Here is a 23,219-nt window from a genome sequence, read left to right as displayed (position 1 = left end):
CCTCCCCTGGTAGGCTCTCCTACCGGTTGCGTAAGGAAGTTATCTTCCATACACTCAAGAAACCTCCTAGCCTTGCCTGCTCTCTGCTGTGTTCTATTTCCAGCAGATGTCCAGTAGGTTGAAGTCCCCAACCAGCACAAGGGCTGGCGATTGCGAGACTTCAGCCAGCCGCTTACAGAATACTTCATCAACCTGCACATCCTGGTTGGGTGGTCTATAGCAGACTCCCAGCACAAAATCCCCCTTGTTAGCCTTCCCCTTCATCGTTACCCATAAACAGTCAACTTCATAGTCACTGGAATCTAGCTCTATACAGTCAAAACACTCCTTAATGTACAGAGCCTCTCCTTCCTTGCCTATTCCTTCCGAGGAGCTTATAGCCACTCATGGCAGCATTCCAGTTGTGACCATTATCCCACCACGTTTCTGTGATGGTGACTACATCATAGCTGTCCTGCTGCACAATGGCTTCCAGCTCATCCTGTTTGCTGCCCATGCTATGTGCATTAGTGTAGATGCATTTGAGCTGGGCTCCTGATTTCACCCTCATTCTTGGCCCTTTACCCCCAGGCTCATTACCAGTGGGCCTGGTTTTATCCCCTTCCCCCTTCAATTCTAGTTTAAAGCTCTGTCCAAGAGCTTTATTAACTCCTAGCCTAGTACCCTTTTCCCCTTTTGGGATAGGGTTTCCCCATTGCTCGCAAGCAGAAGTTTCTAAATGTCTATCCCTTTTCTCAAATGAAATGGCAGAGCAAGAGTCCTCACTAATCCAGCATCCTTCAAGCCCTGGCATGCTTCCCTTGGGTTTAATCCTGACAGGCCCACCTAGCTCCCCTTCCCCCCTCATATCTAGTTTAAAGCCCTGTCAATGAGCCCTGCTAACTCCTGCCCCAAAATTCTTTTCCCCCTCTGGGACAGGTGCATCCCACCTGCCCCCAGCAGGCCAGGTGTCTCGCATAGCTGCCTATGCTCAAAAAACCCAAAACCCTGCCAATAACACCAGTCCTGGAGCCACGAGTTGACCTGTTGCCTCTTCCTATTAATTTCCTCATTCATGGTTGCCACTGAAGGGATAGAGGAGAACACAACTTGCGTTTCTGATCCCTTAAGCAGCCATCCCAAGGCTCTAAAATCTCTTCTAATTGATTTTGGCCTCCTTCTACCTACTTCCTCACTACCCACCTGAAATACTAACAGGGGGTAATAATCAGAGGGCTTTACCAGGGCAGGAAGTTTTTCCAACATGTCCCTAACCCGAGGCAGCAGACTTCCCTGTGAAGTGGGTCAGGGTGGCATACTGGTCCCTCTGCCCCCCTCAGTAGAGAGTCACCCACAACAATGACCCGTCTGCTTTTCCTTTTGGAGCTAGCAGTGATGCCGGGTCTATGGTGACTTGTTCTATCTGACTTCTCCAGCCTGGGTGTACCGTCCTCCTCTCCGACAGCCAGTTCCTCCTGCAGGACTCCATACCTGTTCCGCAAGGGTAACTGGGGAGGTGAGAGGGGCCAGGAGGGGGCTCGCCTGCTTCCCTGAGCAAGGACCTGTTTCCATTCCCCCTCTTCTCTGAGATCTCCTCCTATTGCTTGGTGACAAGAGGGGAGGGGGTTCTCTGATTTATGTGGGGTCTCAACCTGTTCCCTTACTCTCAGGGAGCAGGCCCACCAATCTCTCTCTCACACTACCTGATACTCCTCAGCCTCTCCACTTCATCCTTCAGCTCGGCCACCAGGCTGAGCAGATCATTCACCTGTTCACATCTGATACAGGTGTGTATCAGATCCTCCTCTGTACAGGAGGAAACCTGCAGAAAACCAGAGAGTAGAGGAAGCTGCTGAAGCAGGAAAAAAGAGATAACAAGAGTAAAACAATCAGAAAAAATGAGAAAGGAAAGGCAGAATGGCCATCATAGAAAGCAGTTAGCAATTTCATGAAGGGAGACTAAGTATTTAACATTAAAATACCAAGACTTGCCATCTCTAAACATCTAAATGAGTATGATTTTTTAGATGCGCAGCTCAGAAACAAAACTTATGAATGGGACAATATATGTATTAAACATATAAAACCATAATACATATCATGCAAAAATACCCAACTACTCCAAAATTTTACAGAACTACTGAATTTGTTGGTCCATGAAAGCATCTAGGGTCACACTCCAGATTTATGGAATGACTGAATGGGGAAAGCGCTAGTTTTTAGCGCAGTATCACATTTCCAAAGCCTTTAATCAGCATATGAATTTAAGTGTCATTATAAGAGTATCATCAGATACATAGACAGTCATCCAACATGAAGTAGTTTGTGTGAATATGAAGAAACCATATAACACTGATTCTCCCCCATCCCAGTGAGATACCATCACACCCTTTTAAAGGGCCCAATCCTCAGTTTGCTTTGTAGCATCATGTGCAAAGGTGAAAGCTTCACTTTTAGCCAGAGGAACACCAACAGCACTGTCCACTGCAGTATCCAGAGCAGTCCTCCATACAGAAGAGCATCTGGCCTTTCTGCAGGTACCAATATACTGCAACTTCATCCCACCAGGACCAGTCAGTTAAAAGAGGCAGCCACAAGGCACCTCTGAATTGTTATGGTCAGCACCACATGAGAACTAGAAGAGTAAGCCTGCCAGGTTTTGTGTCATGCAGTCCCCATGTCATCCCTATCCCAAATTAACTGCTATGCTGACATCCTTCCACCACAATGCAAGGTGACTGGCACCAGTGGCATGGGCAAGCGGACAGGAAAACTGCAGCACCTGCAGCTCTGTTCAGCTCTCCCCAGCCTACCTCTCACATAATTTATTCTTTGACTTACTGTTCTACATGCTTCAGAAATTAGTACCAAAAAGAATACACATAGAAAATGGAATGGAGCAGAAAACCACATCAGCGCCACATAGGTTGTTCAAATAAATCTTAGTCTACTTCCTAGATATGGCAAACGTAAGCACAAGTGCTCTTAGACAAAACCCAGAAACATTTTTTAAAGCTTCCTCAAACTGATGAGGAGTGAACACTTCCTGGAAAACATGCACTCCTTTTTAAGCTCCTACCGTATAAGATGCAGGAACAGCAAGAACTTCTTACACGTGACGTATGGAACATAAAGGTCTGTAACTAGAGGGACAGTTGCCCAACGTCCGTATCAGCTAACTTGAGATGGAGAAAAACAAGGAGAAAAAAGCAGGACTGAATACTTGCTGTTTATTCTGTTTCTCAATTACTACCTTGGCAAACGTCTTGTATTTATTGAAAACAAAAATCTCGAGTACCTGATACAGTCAGTACTTAGTTGTCACATCATGACAATTTCCAATCAATGTAACAGTTTGAACTATTATTATTACTAGATGATAACTTAAATGCATTTCAAACAGAGTTTTTATTCCTGTATGTAAAAGAATAATGCAATAGTTTTAAGAGGAAAACATTCACATTATATTCCTTTCCCAACTCATTATTTAGCAGACTAAAATTTAAGGCTGCCAAACAAAAAAAAAATATTTTGGGGGGGGGGGAGACCAGGGGAAGGCAAAAAAATCCCACAGCAGTTCACACCTCCAGAGTCAAGCAGTATCAGATGGCAGTTACCATGACTGCGTGGGTTGCTACAAATCAGGTTACTACAACACACAATTAGCCTCGCACTCCTGTCCCCTGCTGTCATGAGCATCCCTGCAGTATTGCAGTGAGATGATTCAGTCAGTTGATTTGAATGAATGCTGAACAGTTATATATCAGTTCAGAGATGGGATCACCTTAACCTGCTGTAGCCTGCACCACAGGAAGGAGGTACTGTACCTGCTCACGATTATTTCTCCCTTTCAAACTTGCATTTGTATTCATGAGAGCAGTGCAAAGAAAATCAGAAAAAAGAAATGGAGAAGAACAAAAAGGAAGGACATTTCCCTACTGCTCTATTATATAAGAGCCTTCAAAAACATAAGATTCAGGTGAAGTTTCTGGACACAGTCCTTCAGCCCACCTACTCGGCAGCATGACATATCCGACTATGGGCTTAAGAACACTGAGTGAGACCAAAGCTGCATTTATTGCAGTAATTATCACAATATGCATCTGGGATATGGAACATTTATGTTCCATAAATTAGCTCTACAACTGCGGGTATATAAGTAAAGATAAAAAAAAAACCAAGGCAAGCACACAGCCATATCTGTTCGAAATTGGGTGTGAGTGTACTAAGGAACCTGCAGCTCATGTCTTTGCCTTCCAAAGACAAACATACTATCTTCATGTTTAATAAGCCCCAACAGATATTGCTTCCATTCATTTGTCCAGGTGTTTTGTGAAAATTATCTGGTGCCCATAACCTGCTAGCTAAGCAATGGGTCTCTGTGACATTTTAATAAGCAGTGAAAGCACTACAACCATCTCTGCCTTTTCTCTCAGTATACCAAGTATATGATACCATGCAATAGCAACATTGAGGGGCTGCTAACCATTTTTTTTTAATGGTAAGATGAGAGATATTTAGCATATAGTTTAAAAAAAAAATAATTCAACACTAGCTCTGCACACATAACATGAAACTTAATGCAAGTCCCTAATTTTTTTTTCAACGGCAAACAACAGCTGTACAACAGGTGGGAACTAATAACTTATTCAAGGCAAGTCTATCACTATAAACAGATACTATACTTAGAGAAGGGTTAGAAAAGAAACCTTAGCATGAGTCTTGCCACAACTAATGCAACTTTTCAACCTGAAGAACTCCTGTTCTCGGTTTCCTCTCTTGGTGTTAATCAAAAAGCTAATCACGCAATTGTTCTCCAAAAGAGGACTGCATTCACATTGGACACAAGGCTGCGAGGGCAAACAGATCACAGAATCACATGGGGTTGGAAGGGACCTCTGGAGATCATCTAGTCCAACTCCCCTGCCAAAGCAGGTCCACCCAGAGCAGGTTGCACAGGAACCCATCCAGGTGGGTTTTGAATGTCTCCAAAGACGGAGACTCCACCATGTCCCTGGGCAGCCTCTTCCAGGGCTCTGCCACCCTCACAGGAAAGAAGTTCCTCCTCATGTTTAGGTGGAACTTCTTACGTTCAAGTTTGTGCCCATTTCCTCTTGTCCTGTCACTGGGCACCACTGAAAAAAGACCAGCCCCATCCTCTTGACACCCACCCTTTAAGTATTTATAAGCATTGATCAGATCCCCCCTCAGTCTTCTCTTCTCCAGACTAAAAAGACCCAAGTCCCTCAGCCTCTCCTCATAAGAGAGATGCTCCAGGCCCCTCACCATCTTTGTAGCCCTCTGCTGTACCCTCTCCAGCAGTTCCCTGTCCTTCTTGAACTGGGGAGCCCAGAACTGGACCAGATGGGGCCTCCCCAGGGCAGAACAGAGAGGCAGGATGACCTCCCTCCACCTGCTGGTCCCACTCTTCCTGATGCACCCCAGGATGCCATTGGCCTTCTTGGCCACAAGGGCACATTGCTGGCTCATGGTCATCCTGTTGTCCATCAGGACTCCCAGGTCTTTTTCCTCAGAGCTGCTCTCCAGCAGGCCAGCCCCAGCCTGTACTGGTGCAGGGGGTTATTCCTCCCCAGGTGCAGACAAGGAGCTGCTGAGCTGTGAGGAGTGTAGCAACCATGACAGCACTGACCCCACTAGGCAGATTTCCAGATAGGTTCCCTGCAGAAAGGGCCATGCCCCTATGGCTGCAGGAGAATCATTAGGAGTGACATCAGGGGTGAAGAGGCTGCAGAACATCATGGAAAGATCGGATCTGTCCAAACCTCCCAACACCCTGTGCAGCCTCAGCTATCCCCTTGTAGCCACAGTCCCCCCTTCCAGTCCTGCTGAGCTGGCAAGAACAGGGAAAAGCTGTAGCTGCAGACTTGCAAGCCTTATTCAGCAGTAGATTCCCAGAAGAGAAATATGACAATAACAGCTCAAAAAAACAGTAGAATGGCTGAATTAAAGTAATTGGCCGTTTCTAACCAGCTTCTGCTTTGTTTTTGGTTTTGTAATGATGTTCAAGAAGTTTTTATCTGAGAGGGTTAATACATATCAAGTGCTAATATCATAGTCGCAGACAATAATTATGTTAGAGCTCATATGATGCAACTGTTCTCTACACAGTCGCACCAAAATACAACTAAATGAAGGCATGTAACTGCTCAAAGCGTGCGAAGCGTTCGCTAACAGCATGACTGGAAAAAACCAAACCAACCCATTTCTCCAGTAACACACCTGCAGATGCAAAGGCAAGAGGACTAGTCACTGAAGTAGTAAAACCCGCAACACCTATTCTTGGTATTCTCACCTGGAAATATGGTATTTTCACAAATAACTGAATGGAAACCTAGGTAAAAATGGGAGAATTGGGGGCGGCGGAGGGAGGGGGAAAAAAAAAAACAAACCCAAACAAACAAAAACCCAAACACCAACACACACAAACAAAAACACCCAAACCAGAACCTGGGGGAAGATACACGCACTACGTTAAGCTGCTCCTTGCTCACTGAAGATAATGTTTATATACCTCTTTAGTAATTCGGGAAACCTTTCAGGCAACCTGCATTCAAGGAGCATCGCTAGGCATATTCTGACAGAGCCACGTTACTCAGGAAAACAAACCTCATCTCCTGACACAGCTCCGACCTGGCAGCAACGCCTCAGCGTTACCGACTCCCGGACTGAGGGCCGCTCCGAACGCGGCTTCAACCCCGCCACGCAACGAGGGGAAACCCGCCGGGGCCCCGCCGCGAGGGAGAGACCTGGAGCGGGCAGAGGCTCCAGAAGCCCCTCTCCAGGCCCTCCCACTCGGTACCCGGCCGGGGGCACCGACGGGTGCCGGGGGCGAAGCCAAGCCGGGACCCCCTCACCTTAGCCCTTCCGGCCTCCAGTTTCTGCCTCCGCACCTCCTTCTCCTCCGCGTCCATGTGGCGGACGAGCCCGTGGCCCAAAGGCGGCAGCCGGGACGGGCCCGCCCCGCACCCCTCGCTGCTCCAACTGTCACACCGGAGGAGGCAAAGAAGTTTCGGTCATGGCCGCCCCAACGCCTTCTCCCCGCCCGCCTCGTCTCCACCGCCAACCGCGAGGCGGCGACAGCCAACACTGGCCAATAAAGGAGCAGGGGCTGGCCCGTCCCGCCAGGAAGGGAGGAAGCTCTGCGGTCGTTGGCGAGAATCACCACAGCCAGGAGGCTGGCCAGCCAATGCCGAGAGCGACCGTTAGCCTAGCCCCGCCCGATCCCGCTAACTGACTCCTGGGATAGGCCCACTGCCTCCGCCCTCTCTGCAGCCAGTGCCCGCCCCTCCTCAGCAGCCACCAATGGAGCAGATGGGTGGCCGGTTTCAAACGGGTCGCCAGGCGCGGCCCCGCCCAGGGGCAGGAGACAACCAATGGGAGGAGGGGAGCGGCTGCCGGCCGGGGCGGCCTCTGGTGCAGGGCTGCGACACCCCGGTTCCCTCTGCCCGTCCTGGAGCCGCCGGTGCCCCGCATGGAGGCTGGCCCTCCGCGATAGAGGGGCTGCCCCTGGGAGCTGTGCTGCTCCATTTGCCGTTTCTGTCCCTCCGTGACCGATCCCGGCGCTGGCGGCCTGGTCCCTAGCTCCTTTGGAGACGGAGGGAGGTGCTGGCACGGGAAGGTAGATCCCCTCTTGGTTATAAACTTCTGTGTAGAACTGTCACCCTTTGCGGGACGCATAGTCTGCATTTTGTGTGTATTTTGCGTCTCAGTGTTACAGCATCTCACTGCTTTGTTCCCATTGCAGCGAGTTGTGAGGAGCTCACTCGCAAAATCCCTTCTTCCAGGAAGGAACAGGCACGGCAAGAGCTAAGATCTGGAAATAATTGTCAAATAACAAGGCAGAAATAAGGTGCTCTTTTATTAATAATGAGAACAGATAACCTTAAAGTCATCTACAAAACCGGTGACTTTTTTGTCTCTTGATGGTTTTAAGTCATACTGGAAAACACATGCTTTAATCAAATTGGTTACTTGGCTCAGTTCAGAGGTAACCTCATGTAATACACTGTCTTTTTCTTTCTAAGAATATGGAAATGCAAGTGTTTTAATGAACCTCTTTTCTATCCCTGGACCTTTCTATGCATTTGAGCCTTAGGTTTGGCTCTTTGGGACTTTTGTCCCAAATTTGGATGTTGCAATACCCAGGTCATGAGCTGGAGCTTGCTGCTCCCATGCACGGCGTCTATGCTCTCTGGGTTTCCCATGCTATGTCAACCACCATCCATGATCACATTCTTGGAATAAACCATTTTGTACATCTCCCACATTAACTTCATGTAAATATTTCAGCACACGCAACAAAAAGACAGGAGCAGTGCATGCTCAGTGCTCCAAAGAGAAAGCTGGGGACGCTAGGAGCAAGAAAGGGTTGTCAAGGCTTTCTCTACACATCAGAATGCCTGTCTGTGTCTACAGTCAAGGTAAAGGTTAAGTTTTAAACTACTGCAGAGGTTACCAGGGGACGGTATGTATTGGCTTTCCACTTCTTCAAGACCAGTTTGGCTTTTCTAAGGAAGAGTGGAAGTTTCGGTGAGCAGACTATGCGGGGATGTTAGATCTGACAGTGAGGACAGGCTCCTGATGCTAATTCTGGTCACCTCCTGCTTTGTTAGCCCTTGGCTGTTTTGAGAGTTTTGTTTATTTGTTTTTCCTGGTAGTACTGCCATGTCCTCTGACCAGGAGGAGGAGCCAGGATTCTGGGTTTGTCCTCAGTCAATGCTAAGAGTTAAAGTCTGAATTATGAAATGTCTTTGTGTAAAAGCTTCTGTAATCTGAGAAACAAAAGGAAAATGGTAAGCTCAGAACAAAGAAGTTTCTTAAAGAAAAAACATATCATGGCATTTATAATGTGAATTTTGTTGCATCAGATATCACTTAAAAAAATGGTTTGAAATAAATTACTGCTTTGACTTCTTGCTGCAGCTAAAAATGTAGAATAAATAAGTTGTGTTTGGGTTTAATGGATTTTGGTTTATTGGTGTTTATTGTTTTTAAATAACCAACTTAAGCATTGTATCTTCTTATATCCTTGTCTGTTTGTTAAAATATCAGGAATTATAGTGCTAATGTAATTAAATCGACTCCAGTGGAAATATTTGAAAGGGACCTGTCTCCGGCAGTGTGTCAGATATAGGTAGCAATCAGCCAGCACCAGAAACACCATTTGGGTACTACCCCAATTGTCCTGCCAGCAGCTGAGCTCGGGCTCTGTGCTGTTAGTGATGCCTTGCAGTTGGGGAGCTGAATCCAACCAGGCAGGGCGGCAGGGCCACCACTTCTGTTTCTGCTGGGGCCAATCCTACCTGACATAACCATAAAAGTACTAGAGGACATTTATACCTCAACTAAATTAGCAGTAGCACTGATAATGCTGCACTAAGATCAGGCTGGTAGTGAAACCTTACTGAGAACTCAGGGTGCTCCTGTATCTGCAAATAAATGAGCACTGTTCATAGAGTCTAGGGGTTTGCCAGTCTAGGATAAGAAGACAATAATCATAAGTATCGTATATAATTAATATAGTGTAGTTCATCATAGTTAAGAAGATTTAATTATAATTTGGTTCAAACTAGAATCACTGTTTTCAGAAGTAACAGTAAAAAACATTGTACATTGTTATATGAGAGTAGCATGAAGTAACTCTAATCATAGAATATGTTTTATTGGTACGTTTAGCTTCAAATGCAGATAGGACGTTTTTACAATACTTGAAACCACCACACAGCCTAACAAGAGCTCTTGACTATTAGCTTGCAACATTACAACTGGCAGAAGCAGACAGTTGATTGGAAGGGAATTACATGTACTTCTCCATTGATGATTTTTGTATGTGTGTGTTTTTATTATTTTTTTTTCTTTTAACTCTCTTTTAATAAATTAAAACACTCTTCTGAGACTGAAATGATAAAGACTCCTCCCAGTGGTACCACAGCATCAAAGTTTACTGTCTCGGATATTTCCAGGTGTGTCACTTTCTTTGGTTCTTTTTATGTTGTGTTTAGAATCTAATGCATTCTTGTATCTGAGGAGTCAAGTGCTTCTTGCCCAGTCTTTTCAAACAGAAAACTCCTACCCTGCTCTGGATTGTATCCTTTCATTTATTTAAAGATTTCTAGCCTGTCCCGTCCTCACCATCTACTTACTAATTAAAGGAAGGAAGCCAGTTCTTCCAAGTCTTCCTCAGAAATTACTTTTTGTAAATTCATTTTTATCTTTTTTGTAAATTCACCATTTTTATCTTTTTTTTTTTTTTTCTGGACTTCCTTTCCCTCTTAAGCCACCATGTCTAAAATTAGGCACAGTATTCAAACTCTGACTTCAGCACTGCTAAATAGAGCATAATAATTATCTCCTGTGAGGAACACATAACACTCCTGTTAATCCTTTGCAGAATTAAACTTGTCTGGTTTTGCTCTTTTGCATCACCATGTTCATGTGTGATCCCTAGTTTATGACTGAATTGTAATTATAGATCCCTTTTGGCAAGATCCTCTTGTGTCTGGCTGGCAGATTTCTGGCAAGTCATTAATTAGCAGGTTGTAAGATGTCCCTAGAGTAGAGATTCCACTGTGACCAGGGCATCCATAATTGTGGGAAAAGAAAGAACCCTTAGCATATTTGCTGGAAAGCATTTTTTACCTAGTATTGGATTTTCTCTGGGATACTTGTCACATCAAGCAGAAGTTTCTCTCTATTCCTTTCCTCTATAGTCAACTCAGTTGCTTAACGCTGGTGCTGTGTTTTTAATGGAATACTTGGGGGTTTTTGTCAGTCTTTCTTGTAATCCTCTATTTGTACTGCAATGAAGGGTCTAGAAATTTAACTTCTAGGAAGCACTTTATTAAACCAGTTGATGGTAAAACATCGGCTCAATATTCATCAGCAGTAAAAAAGGCTACTACAGCATCAGAAATGACCAATGGCAGGCTTGGTGCTGCTGTTGTCTGGAGACGCCAACATAGCTTGCTTTGCTACCTTGCTGCCTGAATGCTGCCCACAACCCCAGTCACCCCACCACAAAAGGGTTTATGAACTAGAAAGGTACTAGGATAAACATGAGACTGTACAAAGAGATGTATACAGCCACAGTGTGATCAAAGGTGCAGCCGATGCAGCACCTTCTGAGAATGGCTGATAGCAGACGCCAAGAGGTAGGTATGAGAGCTGTCCATGTGGGCTCTTGCGTTATACCTTCCCAGCTGACTTATGAGATCAACGAGCATGGAAAATTGGCTGTTTGAGGACAAAATAAATAGATACTCTTGCTTAGAAGAGACGCCTGAATGGGAATACGATACAGGAATGTGAGTCACAAATGGTATGGAAAAAGAGCATGGAGAACAGTTGTATAAATTTCGCATAGCAAAGGAGAAGATTTCCAATAATCTTTTCAGGAATCTAGATTTAAAACGGTCTAAATGCAATCTTTTTTTTTTTTTTCCTAATGCTTAAGTAAACTATACTTATGCAGTTTATTTGCGTAACTAGGCTTATGCTTAAGTTTAAGATAACTAGGAAACTCTTAGTCAAAGGTTATTGCAGCTGCCCAAAAGATGAAGGGATCAAAGATGTTAGAGATAATGGCAGAAAAATCTGTTGGGGTTTTAAAGTACAAAAATGTACACAGAGGTGTTTTTCAGGAAATCTGCTGGCAGGTGAGCAGGCTTTTTGTTCTGCCGTGTCACTCATAGAACTTGCAAATGACCCCTGCCAAAGAAAGCTGAGCCCCAGGTCTGACATGGCACCACTATCTTTGGGCTCCCCACATCTCAGCTTCTGTAACCTCTGCAATGACTACCAGGCTGTGCATTTTTAAGGACAGACTGCACATACATGGTGTGTGGGTCACAGCTGGAGGAGGTGATCTGTGCTGCTTCCACACAGCTACCTACAAACATCTATCGGCTGCTCTAGCTGCCGGCAGTGGTTCAGTTGTGGCTTTGCTATGACCAAGGAAGGGGTTGTAATTTTGCTCTCCTAGGAGCAGAAGCAGGCTAAAAATATGATACCGAGTATGATAGCTCTCTTCTTTCTCATGCCTTGGTGTTGTTTTTATGGATGTCACTGATAAATGTTACCCTGTTTTTTATGTTGGGAGGGTTTTGCTGGGAGGAGAAGACGCCCTATGTGTATGGGCCCCTTACAGTGGGATAAATATTGCTATAAGGTATCAATTGGGTTTGTGTTAAAGAACCATTGGCTTTTATTTCCTTTTTTCTTGTCCACTAATGTGCTGGGCATTTGCTTTACAAAACATACATAAGCTTCTACGCCTGGAGATTAAATTGTTTGTATTGGGGATTGACACTACAAATTTAGCAACCGGGTTACAGGCACAAAACTCCGAGCTACTTAGACACAATACAGAGAGCCAGCTTTAGTGCCACTGCCAGGGAAAAGCCTAGCAACCATTAAGAACAGACAAATATTCACACTGAGTTACCCTTCTGTGGACCGTTGCAACCTGCAGCACAAAAATGCATTGAAAGAAATGCCAGAAAAAGTTGCGTCTGTGACATTGTGGTGAACATCTGTACTCATTTTTATCCGAGAGTGAAGCTGAAGCTTTTCTCGTCTTCCCTCAATTGCTCACAATCTTGTAAATTTTTTTTCTATTGGAATTATTCTTCTGTGAAGGCTGTGGAAGGGAAAAAATGACCACGGAAAACCTATATGCTTTTGCTTAGCTTTTTAACCTGTTTTTGCCTGCCTGCTCTTCCAAGAGAGTACTACAATGACAGACCCTTCAGTGGTGGATCACCTGACACGACTGAAACTCAAACTCCTAGAAAAGGTAAGGAAATAACTCTGAAATGGTCGCCCTTGCTCTACCTTTTGCTCTTGCATGTTTAAGCATTAAGTTTGTGTTCTAAGTAATTAGATTTCTACTGAGATACAAAGAGGATCTGCAGCCAACTGAGAACCTCTTTCTTTGCGCAACCAGAGGCAGACCAATGTGCAGCAGCGTTACAGTCACTATCACTTTTTAAAATCATATTGTGCAAGTTTACATAGACCTACAGTAAATTAAAAATGGAGTTAAAGTGACTGATCTTATGGGATGTGTCACCAGATAGCTCAAAACCAGTTTGAGTTGTGACAGACAACGTTTAGGAGTAAATTTTGGGTAAAGAGGACCTCGGAATGTTTTAAGGCAATTTTATATCTTCTTTTTTGTTTACTTTCACTTAAGATATGTTGCCAGGTGAAATATGGACAGACCTTCACTGGAAGCATGTGAAGAGTCACTCAGAATTCAAGTAGCTCCTTGTTGTGATTCCACACACTAATGCACCTAGGGTTCTCGACTCAGCCCTGTTCTTCCACCCTCAGCACATCTGACATCCGCTAGTGTGGATCTTCTACTTCTGTGTCCTCTAGAAGCCACTTAGACTTGTCTAGAAGGAAAAACAGTTTGTCTGGATGTGTGAATGCTGGAAGTGGCATCTAATCTGTCTCTGTGGCAAAGCCTTTTGTTTTAGATGCAGCAGCCATTTGAAGGCAAAGTTTTCACCACTGTGGAGCCACACAGAACCAAGAAAAGAGCCTGCGTATGAGCAAGAGGTCTCTAATTTCTGAGCATCAGGGAGCAACAAGGGCCAGCTGCTCCCCATGGACCAAGGAGTTAAGCACAATAATACAGCCATCAGGGCAGGGGCCTGGCTGGCCAGTCCTCACACAAGACAAGCAGGTTAGAGCCAGAGATGGTGGCCAAGATCAACCAAAAGTCCAGAACTGTCAGGCAAGCTCATCATGATGAGGCAGGTCCAAGGCCAACCTGGGAAGCAACTGCAGGTTGGGATCAGGATAGGATCCATGGCCAGTCACAGGCATGGCTGTGGTTGAACTGCAGACCAATACTCATCCAACATAGCTCAGCTAGGAACTGAGGACTTAGAGCTGAGATTAAAGGGACTCCTGGGCACATGAGTGGTGGGTGTGGATGGAAGCCCCAGGTGAGGCTGTCAAGGCCATTTAGGCCTATTAGTGCATCGAATACACAAAACTGTCTGGCATCAAGTTCTTCATATGATCCAGCTCTTTGGCCTACAAAATAAATGGTGTATTAATTCTCCTGATTCACCATGCTATCAATTTCCAGGTCTGAGATATCCTGGTCAGTTGGAAGCATGACTGTTCTTTTAGCGTAACTAGATTTGTAGTGACACATTTCATACTTCTATGAATACTTCTTGTAGCTGTGATTTAGCAGTTTAGAAGCATCGCTTATCTTCACTTCTGCTTTATCTCCTCCATCCCAAACCTATGCCTTTAAAGTAGGGTTGGAAATTGTTGTGAACTCATAACCAGTTCTTGTTGTGGTTCTACCAACAGAGACTAGAAAATGAACGGGAGGACCTAGAGAAGATGGAGTCACCTCTCCCAACTGCAAGTAAAAAAGAAGCCTTTGTTCTAATTATGGACGTTATTTGGAAAGGGCTGAGTAATGTTCTCAGGCATGAGTTCCTCAGCAGGTGATCACATCTCCTCCTTAAAAGCTGGAAGGGGCCTCTCTGTGCTCAATGGTTGGGCATTTGGGTAGTCAGAACTTGCTCTGTCTTGGCTTCTGTGACAGGGACATTGTTGGCATGGCAGGAGGGAGACTTTGAACTTGAGTCAGTGCCGCTCCAGCTCAGCCTTCAGCCCTGGGGATTGGAAGCAGCAAAAATGAGAGTTCCAATGAAGCTTGTGCAGTAACGTCAGTCTGTATACTAGTCTCTGTCCTAACTAAGCCATTGAATCTTAGCGGCCTTGATGCAAGGAGAACGGGCTTGCTATACTGTGCAGCTACCTACATTTTATATTTTAAATTTATTCAACTGGTAGTTTTTTTGATCAGCCAGATGAGCACTGACATAAGAATGACCTCCTGCCCTAGTGTCCTCTGCCATCTCTCAGCTGTGGATGCTGGTACAGCTGAAGCAAACTACTGGTAATCCTATGTGTTCTAGCTCCTATACCTGGGAGTGAGCCCCTGTTGCAGTCCAGCTGTATGCTTGGCTTTGGTGATCTTGTGCAGGAATTGTTAGGACAGCTGTGTGTCTTCAAGGGATCCAGGCTGGAGGAACACCCCATTACTAATGCTGCTTTGCACCTTTGAAGCTGACCAATGCAGCCTTGTGCATACCAGAATACGATTTCCAGTGTAAAAAAATGTGACTCCGCTTATGAAACAAAATTGTTAAGCTGAAAGAGTTGGTCTTGAGGACTGTGTTGATAAGATCTGCTGAAAAGATCCATTTTACCAGGAAGTCATGCATGTGCAATTACATCCTAACTTTGGTTTGGGCAGAGAGGTCAGGAATCCCAGCCTGCTTATGAAACATCCAAAGTTTAGACAATTCTCTATAAAAGCTAGTGAACCAGCTAAAAGATGATAAATAAGGGAATTTAAAATAACTTTATCAAACCTTTTCAAAGACTGTTATGACATTTCATGTACAAGTCGTGTGTTCCCTCCAGCGGTACTCCCATGGAAGCTACACATGCTATATGCAGTGCATTTGTTTCTTTGCATGGTACATGCAGTATTTATAATTATACTATGGATTAAAGGGTACCAGTATAAGATCAGCAATATTTCTAGATTATACTCTGGGCTCATATTCATTGAGATGATGCACAAATAGTTGTAAACTTTCAATGCTGTGGCCAAAACTTAAAAATCCCTTTAACAACTTACACTTTCAAAATACAAAGTGATTCTTTTTGGAGCAGATGCTGGGCATGCCTCCAATGTATCTGAAAATGTTCTTTCTTATTTTCTTTTCAAGCAAGTTCAGAATTGGCTGTATGTGGGAAGAACTGAAAAGGAAGTTGATTCAGAACGAAAAGGAAACAAAAGTTGACATTCAAAACGGCGTTTTCTTTGATATGTCACAACAAACTTTTTTTACGCTTTGCACAATCATCCTCTGCATGTACATTGTATATCTAGAAAATTTCAGGCTGAAGTGAGTTTCTAAACCAGGAGGTTAAAAGGGGGCTTTAGAGAGCAATCTGAAAAGCTTATTTTCAGGGAAGGTACGTTGCCTTTGTAGAGATGCTGAGCAGCTGTGTCTGCATGTGGCATAAAGTCATTATCTGTTTGTTCATTGGATTTGACAAGAAAAGTAGCCTACAACCTTTTATGTAAGAAGTCAAGCTATCTTATAACACATTTTCCAGAATTAATCTCGTAATGTAGGTGCTATAATAACTCTGTCTTTGTGATTCTTTGAGAAGATAAGGGAGTTTTCTTCCTTCAGGGAACAGACGGGAGAATATGCTCCAAAGTGCCCTACGGCGAAGGAATCATCTTCTGCATGAACTTAGGGTAAGAGCCCTCTCTGTGGACAGAAACAACAGAAAGGGCTAGGTTATCTGCACATCCACTGCCGATGTGGATTCAGTATTTCCTGTCCTTTAGTTCTTTGGCTGGGCAGTATTCAGTCCTCTGCTGGTTCAGAATATAGAGGCTGGGGCAGCTAATCAGGGAGAGGGGCCAGAGAGCAGTTTGTGTTCCCTCACTACAGCTAACAAAGCTCGCACCCACTTCAGTTAGTTGGTGGATTGATTCTGTTTGTCCTGATCTGCTGTATTGTAAGCTCTCTGGTATAGTGGCAAAATGCAAAGAAGAGATTTTTAATGCCACCAAAATAGGAACAATAGATACTGTTACTTATTCCTAGTTTGCAGAGGGTACCAACCATTAATGAAACATTTTCCCAGGCTGGCAGTTTGTTCTTCACTGTTTTTCCATTCCTTTTTGCTTGTGCTGCAAACTGTACGGCTTCGAGATATGTGGGAAGAAAAACTTTCTTTATACTTGTGTGGGCACTGTTTGAGTGCTTCCCTTCGTGCAGCAGTCGCTTGTGATCTGCCTGTTGGGCGCAGCAGTGCTGGACGTTTCTGAAGCAGTGTTTTGGTGAGCAAGGCTGTGCCCTGCTGTGGGCTCCAAAGGGCATCCAGAGAGCGTAACAATACCATCTGCCTTTCTGTGAGCAGGTCTTCTTTTAGAAGATACTTTATTTTGCAGGAGCAGCACTTTCTGGAAGAGCTTTCACAGCCTCCTGCACCAGCTGGAGTACACTGTCATAGCCACATAGCTGTCCCCCCCGATGTCTACCAGATACCTTTTCCAGCTCCCCAAGTGGAGTCACCGAGGATTATCCAGCAGATGGTAAGGATCCTCTCTTCTAGGAAACACCACTAGCGCTGTGCCAGTGTGAGACAACAACCACTTGGGAGCTGTATGGAAATGCTCATCCCACTGAAAAGGCAGATATGCCTCTTGCTGTTGTATTGGACCCTTACTGCCCTACGCAAAATCTAAGGGAAATTATCTTACAAATAAGGCACAAAATTAACAGTGTGAATGGTTTACCATAGGAACGAGGTAGCAAGAGGAGTGCTACACTTTGCCTACACTCTGGCCAAGCCGTTCAGCCAGTTTCCAGTGCATCTCTACAGCCCACAACCTCAACAGCTTCTCCATGAGGATCTCATGGGACACTATGTCCAAAGCCTTACTGAAGTCCAGGCAGATGATACTCTCTGTTCTCCCTTCCCAAAGATGAGAAAGCCGACCAAAACCAACCCTGACTTCTCCATTTTCCTTTCTTTTTCAGATGCCACCTCAGTCTGCCACCATCATCCAGCAGTCACCTCACCTGTCCCCCCTGATCACACAGATACCCCCTGCCCAGCCTTTTGCAGCTCCCCGCTCTGGAAGCATTAAAGAAGGTAACACACCCTCTGTCTAGCAGCCAGCTCCCATCACCAGGCGTGCAGAGGGCAGGCAAGGTGCCATGGCAAGTGGAAGGGGGCATGGAACAGTGAGCAAGCTAGTTAGTGACATGCTGTTTCATCACTGGGCTGCTGCTGGAGCTGTGGGAATTGCACTCCATAAATGGGCTAGATATACCATTTCTGAGAGGCTTTCCAACAAATTCTTGTCACTAAAACTGAAGAAAAAGGGACTACAAACTCAGTAATATGAGGTTAAGCTGCTGGGGAAGCTTGGGAAAGCAGAACAGCTCAACCCATGGCACTGAGTAATCTTAACCAGGTCAGTCATGCACACAGATGATTCCAAAATTATCAAACAGGCTTCTAAAAATCTGTTTTTATTCTTTTGTTCCCTCTTAACTTGCTGTTCAATCTCCTCAGAACAATATAGGCTTTTATTATGCCCCGTGTTTGGAACTAAGACGGAACAGCTGAAAGTGCTGTTCTAAATATAGTGCAATGCCAATATAAAGAGTTTATTTCTAAATATAGGTGGATGCTACTGTGAAATAATATATGACCAAAACCTGGGATGACTTCTCTGGCTCAGCCTTCAGCTGATGGTTTCTTCATCCCACAGAGAAATCCTCAGTCATGAAACTGCAATATTTCTCATCTCTTTCTTCATCTAAGTGTCTGTATTTTTCAATCAGAATTTATTTTCATAAACAAAATAATCCCAATTCATTCATGACTTTTCTGAAGCTGATAGATGTAAACTACTTTTGGTATGACCAGTAAAAAAAAAAAAGGAGAGTTGCCTTGATATTTTTTTCCTTCTTTTTTTCTCCTCTCTCCCTCCTTCCTTCCTTCCCCCCCTCAAGCAAATTAGTTACACTGCACGGGTCCTTTGTGATTAGGAGCCAGAGATCGCGATAAGTTTGATGCACATACAGTGGACTCTCAAGGTGGCACTGCAACACCACAAAAAGTTGAGGAAACCTCTCACATGGAAGTCAATGATCTTGAGCCACAGCAATGGAGAGAGCTGTAAGGAGCTGGTCCGTGCTGGATTAAATGAGAGTGCTCCAGCACTCAGTCCTTCTCCAGCTTTCCATTTGGCATAGCCAGAGGGGCGAGCATAGCCAGAGGGGCGGGGAATTAACAGATAGAAGATGCTCAACAGCAACTCCAAGGGAGGAGAAACAGAGGAGCTGGTCTGAACAGTCTTATTCATAGAGATTATTTTTTCACTGCCTGACCAAATAATGCTAATATTCTTCATGTGTCCCTTTCAGTTGCTTTGTCTTGGTTGCAATGACCAGTCCGTATGCTGGAGAGCACTTCTTACCAAGATGCCTCTGCTATTTGTCAGTTGCTGATAAAGCCCTTACTTTCTTCTTGGGGTGACCTCTTCCTTAGATATGGTAGAGATGATGCTGATGCAGAACGCTCAGATGCACCAGATCATCATGCAGAACATGATGCTGAAGGCTCTGCCACCGATGTCATTCACACAGCTTACTGGAGCCAGCCCTCCCTTGCTTCAGCACACACAGCAGGTAACGGCACTGGAGTTTGAAGGGCATTGTTGCTTACACGAAGCAATGGTTGATCTCCTTGGGAGGGTGCACAGCCTGGACAAAACATGCAGAAAGTCTGGGCTGCTTAACAGCTGTGTGCATCTTCAGACCCACTGCACGGGGAGACTGTTACTGAGCGGAGCACAGCCTGCCTCTTTACCATGATGAGCACTGTGACAGGACCCAGTGGAAGAATGTCTCCTCTACAAGTGCAAACTGGATTTGCTCCAGCTCTGAAAAATATCTCTCCTGTACAGTTGAACCACTAACAGACTGTGCATGGAAGAGATCTACACTGGGCATCTGCTGCTGCAGGTCCATGTGCTGCAAACAGCAGGGCAATATTTATGTTACAAATCCTGTAATTGGTAAAATTTGATCTGGCAGTTTCAAATGGGCTAGAGCTGAAGGACAGATTTTGTGATCATACTTGGAGCCCCACTGTTCTAGTTCCTGTCTCACTGAAAATAATGGTTACTGAGCTCTGAAATGAGAGATCTTAAAGATATTTTGGTGTATAAATCCCTATAGGGGTTTTTCCAAAATGCCTTATCAGTGCCTGATAAGAGGTATGTAATTTTGAACATATCCTTAGATGCCCAATTCCTAAGCTATTTTTAACAAGGTGATAGAGCTCCATAGTGTTCTTAAGTGCTTTGGAAAAATGTATTTCTAACCTCTAATCTGTAGCATTTATTACCTAGGAAGAAAGGACAGTTGATCTTTGGGGAGGAGGGGATGTCCCAGTGTTGCAAAAACTTCCTCTATACTTTTCCTACCTCTCCATTTTCAGGCTAACTATGTCTTTTCTCTGGGCTGTAAGAAAGATTTGTTTTCTTTTTCTCACATGTTAAGGTTGTTGGGTGTTGAGAAAGTAATTCCCACACTTCTGCATTCCTTGCCCAGCTCACTCCCATCTTTCCTATGTGCTATTTGCAAAAGCAACAGATAGCTTAAAAGGCCCCAAGCCCTGGGTTTAACAGAGGGGTAGGAAATGCAATCCTCCTCCATAGCCCATCCCGTGGCCTGGAGGGAGCTGACAGGTTTTTGCACCTGTTGGGACCAAATGTCTGCCCTGGACAGAAAGCTTCTGACAGCAGCTGCTAGCTCTTGCATTTCGGGGCACCAAAGTCCCAGGAGGCCACCTGTGCCACAGTGGGGCCCACTGGCTTCATCAGCCATGGTGCCGGGGCAGACTTGCTGTGGAAATGGCAGGCAGTGCTGGCTCTTCCTCTTGTTAGAGCTGTGCCAAGTGTTGTCTTGGACGGAAGTCCTTTTCTATTTATTTTCCTTAAACTTTTCAGTTTCTGTATTTGAATGCTCTTTTCCCCTTGCTGTGAAGGACATGTCTGGGGCAGATGGTGGTACTGGCAGAGCCAGCAGACTCATCTGCAGTTTTCTGTGGAGGACCCAATACCTAAGGGAAGATGGCAGAGGAAGAGTGTGCATCCCCCAGGCTCACACCTTCCTCTCCAGGCCATCCTCTCACCGTGCATTTCCTTGGCATAGACTGGTGGGATAAACTGAGGGGAGTGGGGTTTGAGTGCCTCTGAATATCAGGTGAAATCTGAAAATGCCGAGTGTTTCCTGGACTTTCTGTGTTGGAGCATGCAAAACCCATCTCCAGATGTGCTGAAGGACTTCCTTTTCCAAGGGTGGCCAAGTGGGAACCCAGCCCTCACCCAGGGACCCATCCAATGGGGGCACAGATTTCATGAATTGCCCTTTGTCTCTCTCCACCAAGGACCTGCAGTTTGCTGCTCCCCTGGCTGTGAAAGCAGGCAGACCCAGGCCATCTGCAGTGCACCACCATCACCACATCCCTCCCACAGGGGTGTTCCCAGTGCCCCATGAAGGCTTCCCGTCCACATCCACGACGCATCACTGGACTGTCAGCATGCTCCCTGCCCTGCCGACGTAAGTGAACAGGCAGCCACAACATAAACTTTTAGCCCTTCCTTCCTGCACAGGTGGGGTAGCTAAGTAGACCAGACAATCCCACGCCTTTGTGGTTCTTCACCGAGGCCAGTCCTGTCTTTAACGCAACAATGGGATTGAGGCAGGTTAAGTGAGGATTTGATACACTGAATCTTATAACTTGAGCAATTCATCCTTGATTACTATGGAATAAACATGAGGATCAGACAACGTTTGCAGATGATACCAAGCTGTGTCCCTGCCACACAGAGCCACTATTCAGCAACGTTGCATGGCTCTGCTCTGCAGTGGTTGTTACCTTGGGTTTATGGTCTCCCTGTGAACCTGGCAGACACCAGCTAAATAAAGGCTGCATGTATTTTACATTCAGGCTAAGGTTCCCAGTAGGATTTATATTCTTAAAACACTGCTAAAACATTTGCTAATCAAAAATTCCTGGGAAGAAAACCCACATCCACTCGCTAAGGAAAATGGTACAAAGGGAGGGGAGTACTCAGAATACTCAAATAAATAAATAAGTACTCAAATAAAGCTGAGCCATTGCAATAAGCCTGTGCTTGCATCTGGGATGTTTTTTCAAGTGCAGAAATGGATGAACTTCTTCCTACACTGTCCCCAGGCCTGTAGAGCCCTCGAGCCTTTAGAAGAAGTCAGCAGCTGGCTCCTCTAGGGGCTCTCCTGCCTGTGCCTTTCCTGCTATCTCTGAGCCTGGTCAGCATTCTAGGTGTGAGCAGATCACACCTGGGACTAGTGTTCGAACTACTCTGCTCATGCAAATGCCAGTGGCAGAAGGAGCCCTGGGGAAGGATCTGAGCCAAGAGAGAGCAGTGGTCTTGCTGAATATGTCAGGAGGAGACAGCAAGAAAGCAGGAGTGGAAGCAGCAGGGCTAGAATGTTCTTACATGCTGAGGCTGGTAAAGAAATGCACATTACTAGATTGTGGTGGGGCGACTTGGTACTTTGTGGTGGGGACTCACTGTTGCATTGGTCTGAACACAGCTTTTATTTGTGTGGTATGGCTGTTTCAAAGCCTTAGTGAACAGAAGGACAGGATGGATGCAGCTGCGTGCTCATACACGGCCAACCTCCTGGCAGGGGTATCTGTATGGCCCTCTTTAGCATGGGATTTGAATTCCTGAACAGATTATTTACCTAATGGGGTTATAAGGGATAAAGATTTCTACCCCTTTCACTTTTACATGGCTGTGCAGTCTTTACTGGTAAAGATCTCTTGTCTCCTTCCAGAACCAGTGCAATTAGCTGTTCGCAGAAATCAGCAAAGGAAGATCTTGTCATGGCTTTTAAGTTATCTTCTTCCTCTTCTTCAGCTACCTTCCACCATGAATTATGAGATCTGACACATCTACACTGTCCTTTTGTAGCTGCAGCAAGCATATACACTGTTGGCTATTACCAAACACAATAAATCCATTTTTCTTGTTGCAGGTGGGCCACATACTGACAGTACATGTTACTCTGCAAGCGGACCATAGCGTTGCTGTATTTGAACAGTTCCTAAATAATCTGTTTGATCAACAGTCTAATGTCTGTATGACTGCACGTTGTTGGTACAAGAAGTGAGCGGGAGAAGGACTGCAGATGTTCAGGAAAAAATGTACCATGCGTCTGTGGCCTGCTCACCCACTTCTGCTAGTTCAGTTGTTTCCTCTCATCTTTCAAGCTCATACCAGCCACAAGCAATCACCACTTTTTTTGCCCTCTCTTCATAGAATCAAGAAGACCCATCCCAAAGTATCTTTGAGGCTTGGCAGCCCACAGCAGCCCCTGGGCATGAAATAATCTTAACACCAGTGTTATTGAGCCCTTGCAAATTAATACGACCAAGCTCCAGGGCTGAGTCCCCTTCATGTGCAAATTGAGGACATGCACCTTGCTGCCCTCCAGGGGGTGATAATGCAAACTAACCCAGGATGCCTGAATGAGGGTTTAGTCACCGAACTTCATCAGTCTGAAGTGTTCCTCCATCGA

At 45.2% G+C, this 23,219-nt stretch overlaps 2 protein-coding genes across 2 annotated transcripts in view; one reads left to right on the top strand and one right to left on the bottom strand.

Moving 5' to 3' along the window:
• PCNT (pericentrin) overlaps window positions 1-7,067 on the bottom strand; it is a 125,930-nt gene extending 118,863 nt beyond the window's left edge. The window contains exon 1 of the mRNA XM_074145920.1: window positions 6,855-7,067. Within this exon, the coding sequence (XP_074002021.1) occupies window positions 6,855-6,911 (57 nt within the window). The 5' untranslated portion in view covers window positions 6,912-7,067. The remainder of the gene's footprint in view (window positions 1-6,854) is intronic.
• A 1,251-nt stretch (window positions 7,068-8,318) lies between these two features.
• Window positions 8,319-23,030, top strand: C3H21orf58 (chromosome 3 C21orf58 homolog). The gene is made up of 9 exons (XM_074145804.1): window positions 8,319-8,420; window positions 12,725-12,793; window positions 14,335-14,392; window positions 16,248-16,315; window positions 17,018-17,161; window positions 17,610-17,724; window positions 19,132-19,271; window positions 21,037-21,209; window positions 22,961-23,030. Exons 1-9 carry the CDS (start codon window positions 8,319-8,321, stop codon window positions 23,028-23,030), a joined length of 939 nt encoding a protein of 312 aa, XP_074001905.1.
• The last annotated feature ends 189 nt before the right edge of the window (window positions 23,031-23,219 follow it).

Source organism: Numenius arquata, chromosome 3, assembly GCF_964106895.1.
Source record: "Numenius arquata chromosome 3, bNumArq3.hap1.1, whole genome shotgun sequence".
Taxonomy (NCBI): domain Eukaryota; kingdom Metazoa; phylum Chordata; class Aves; order Charadriiformes; family Scolopacidae; genus Numenius; species Numenius arquata.
Note: the sequence above shows the minus strand (reverse complement) of the source record. Positions and strands in the feature narration are given on the sequence as shown.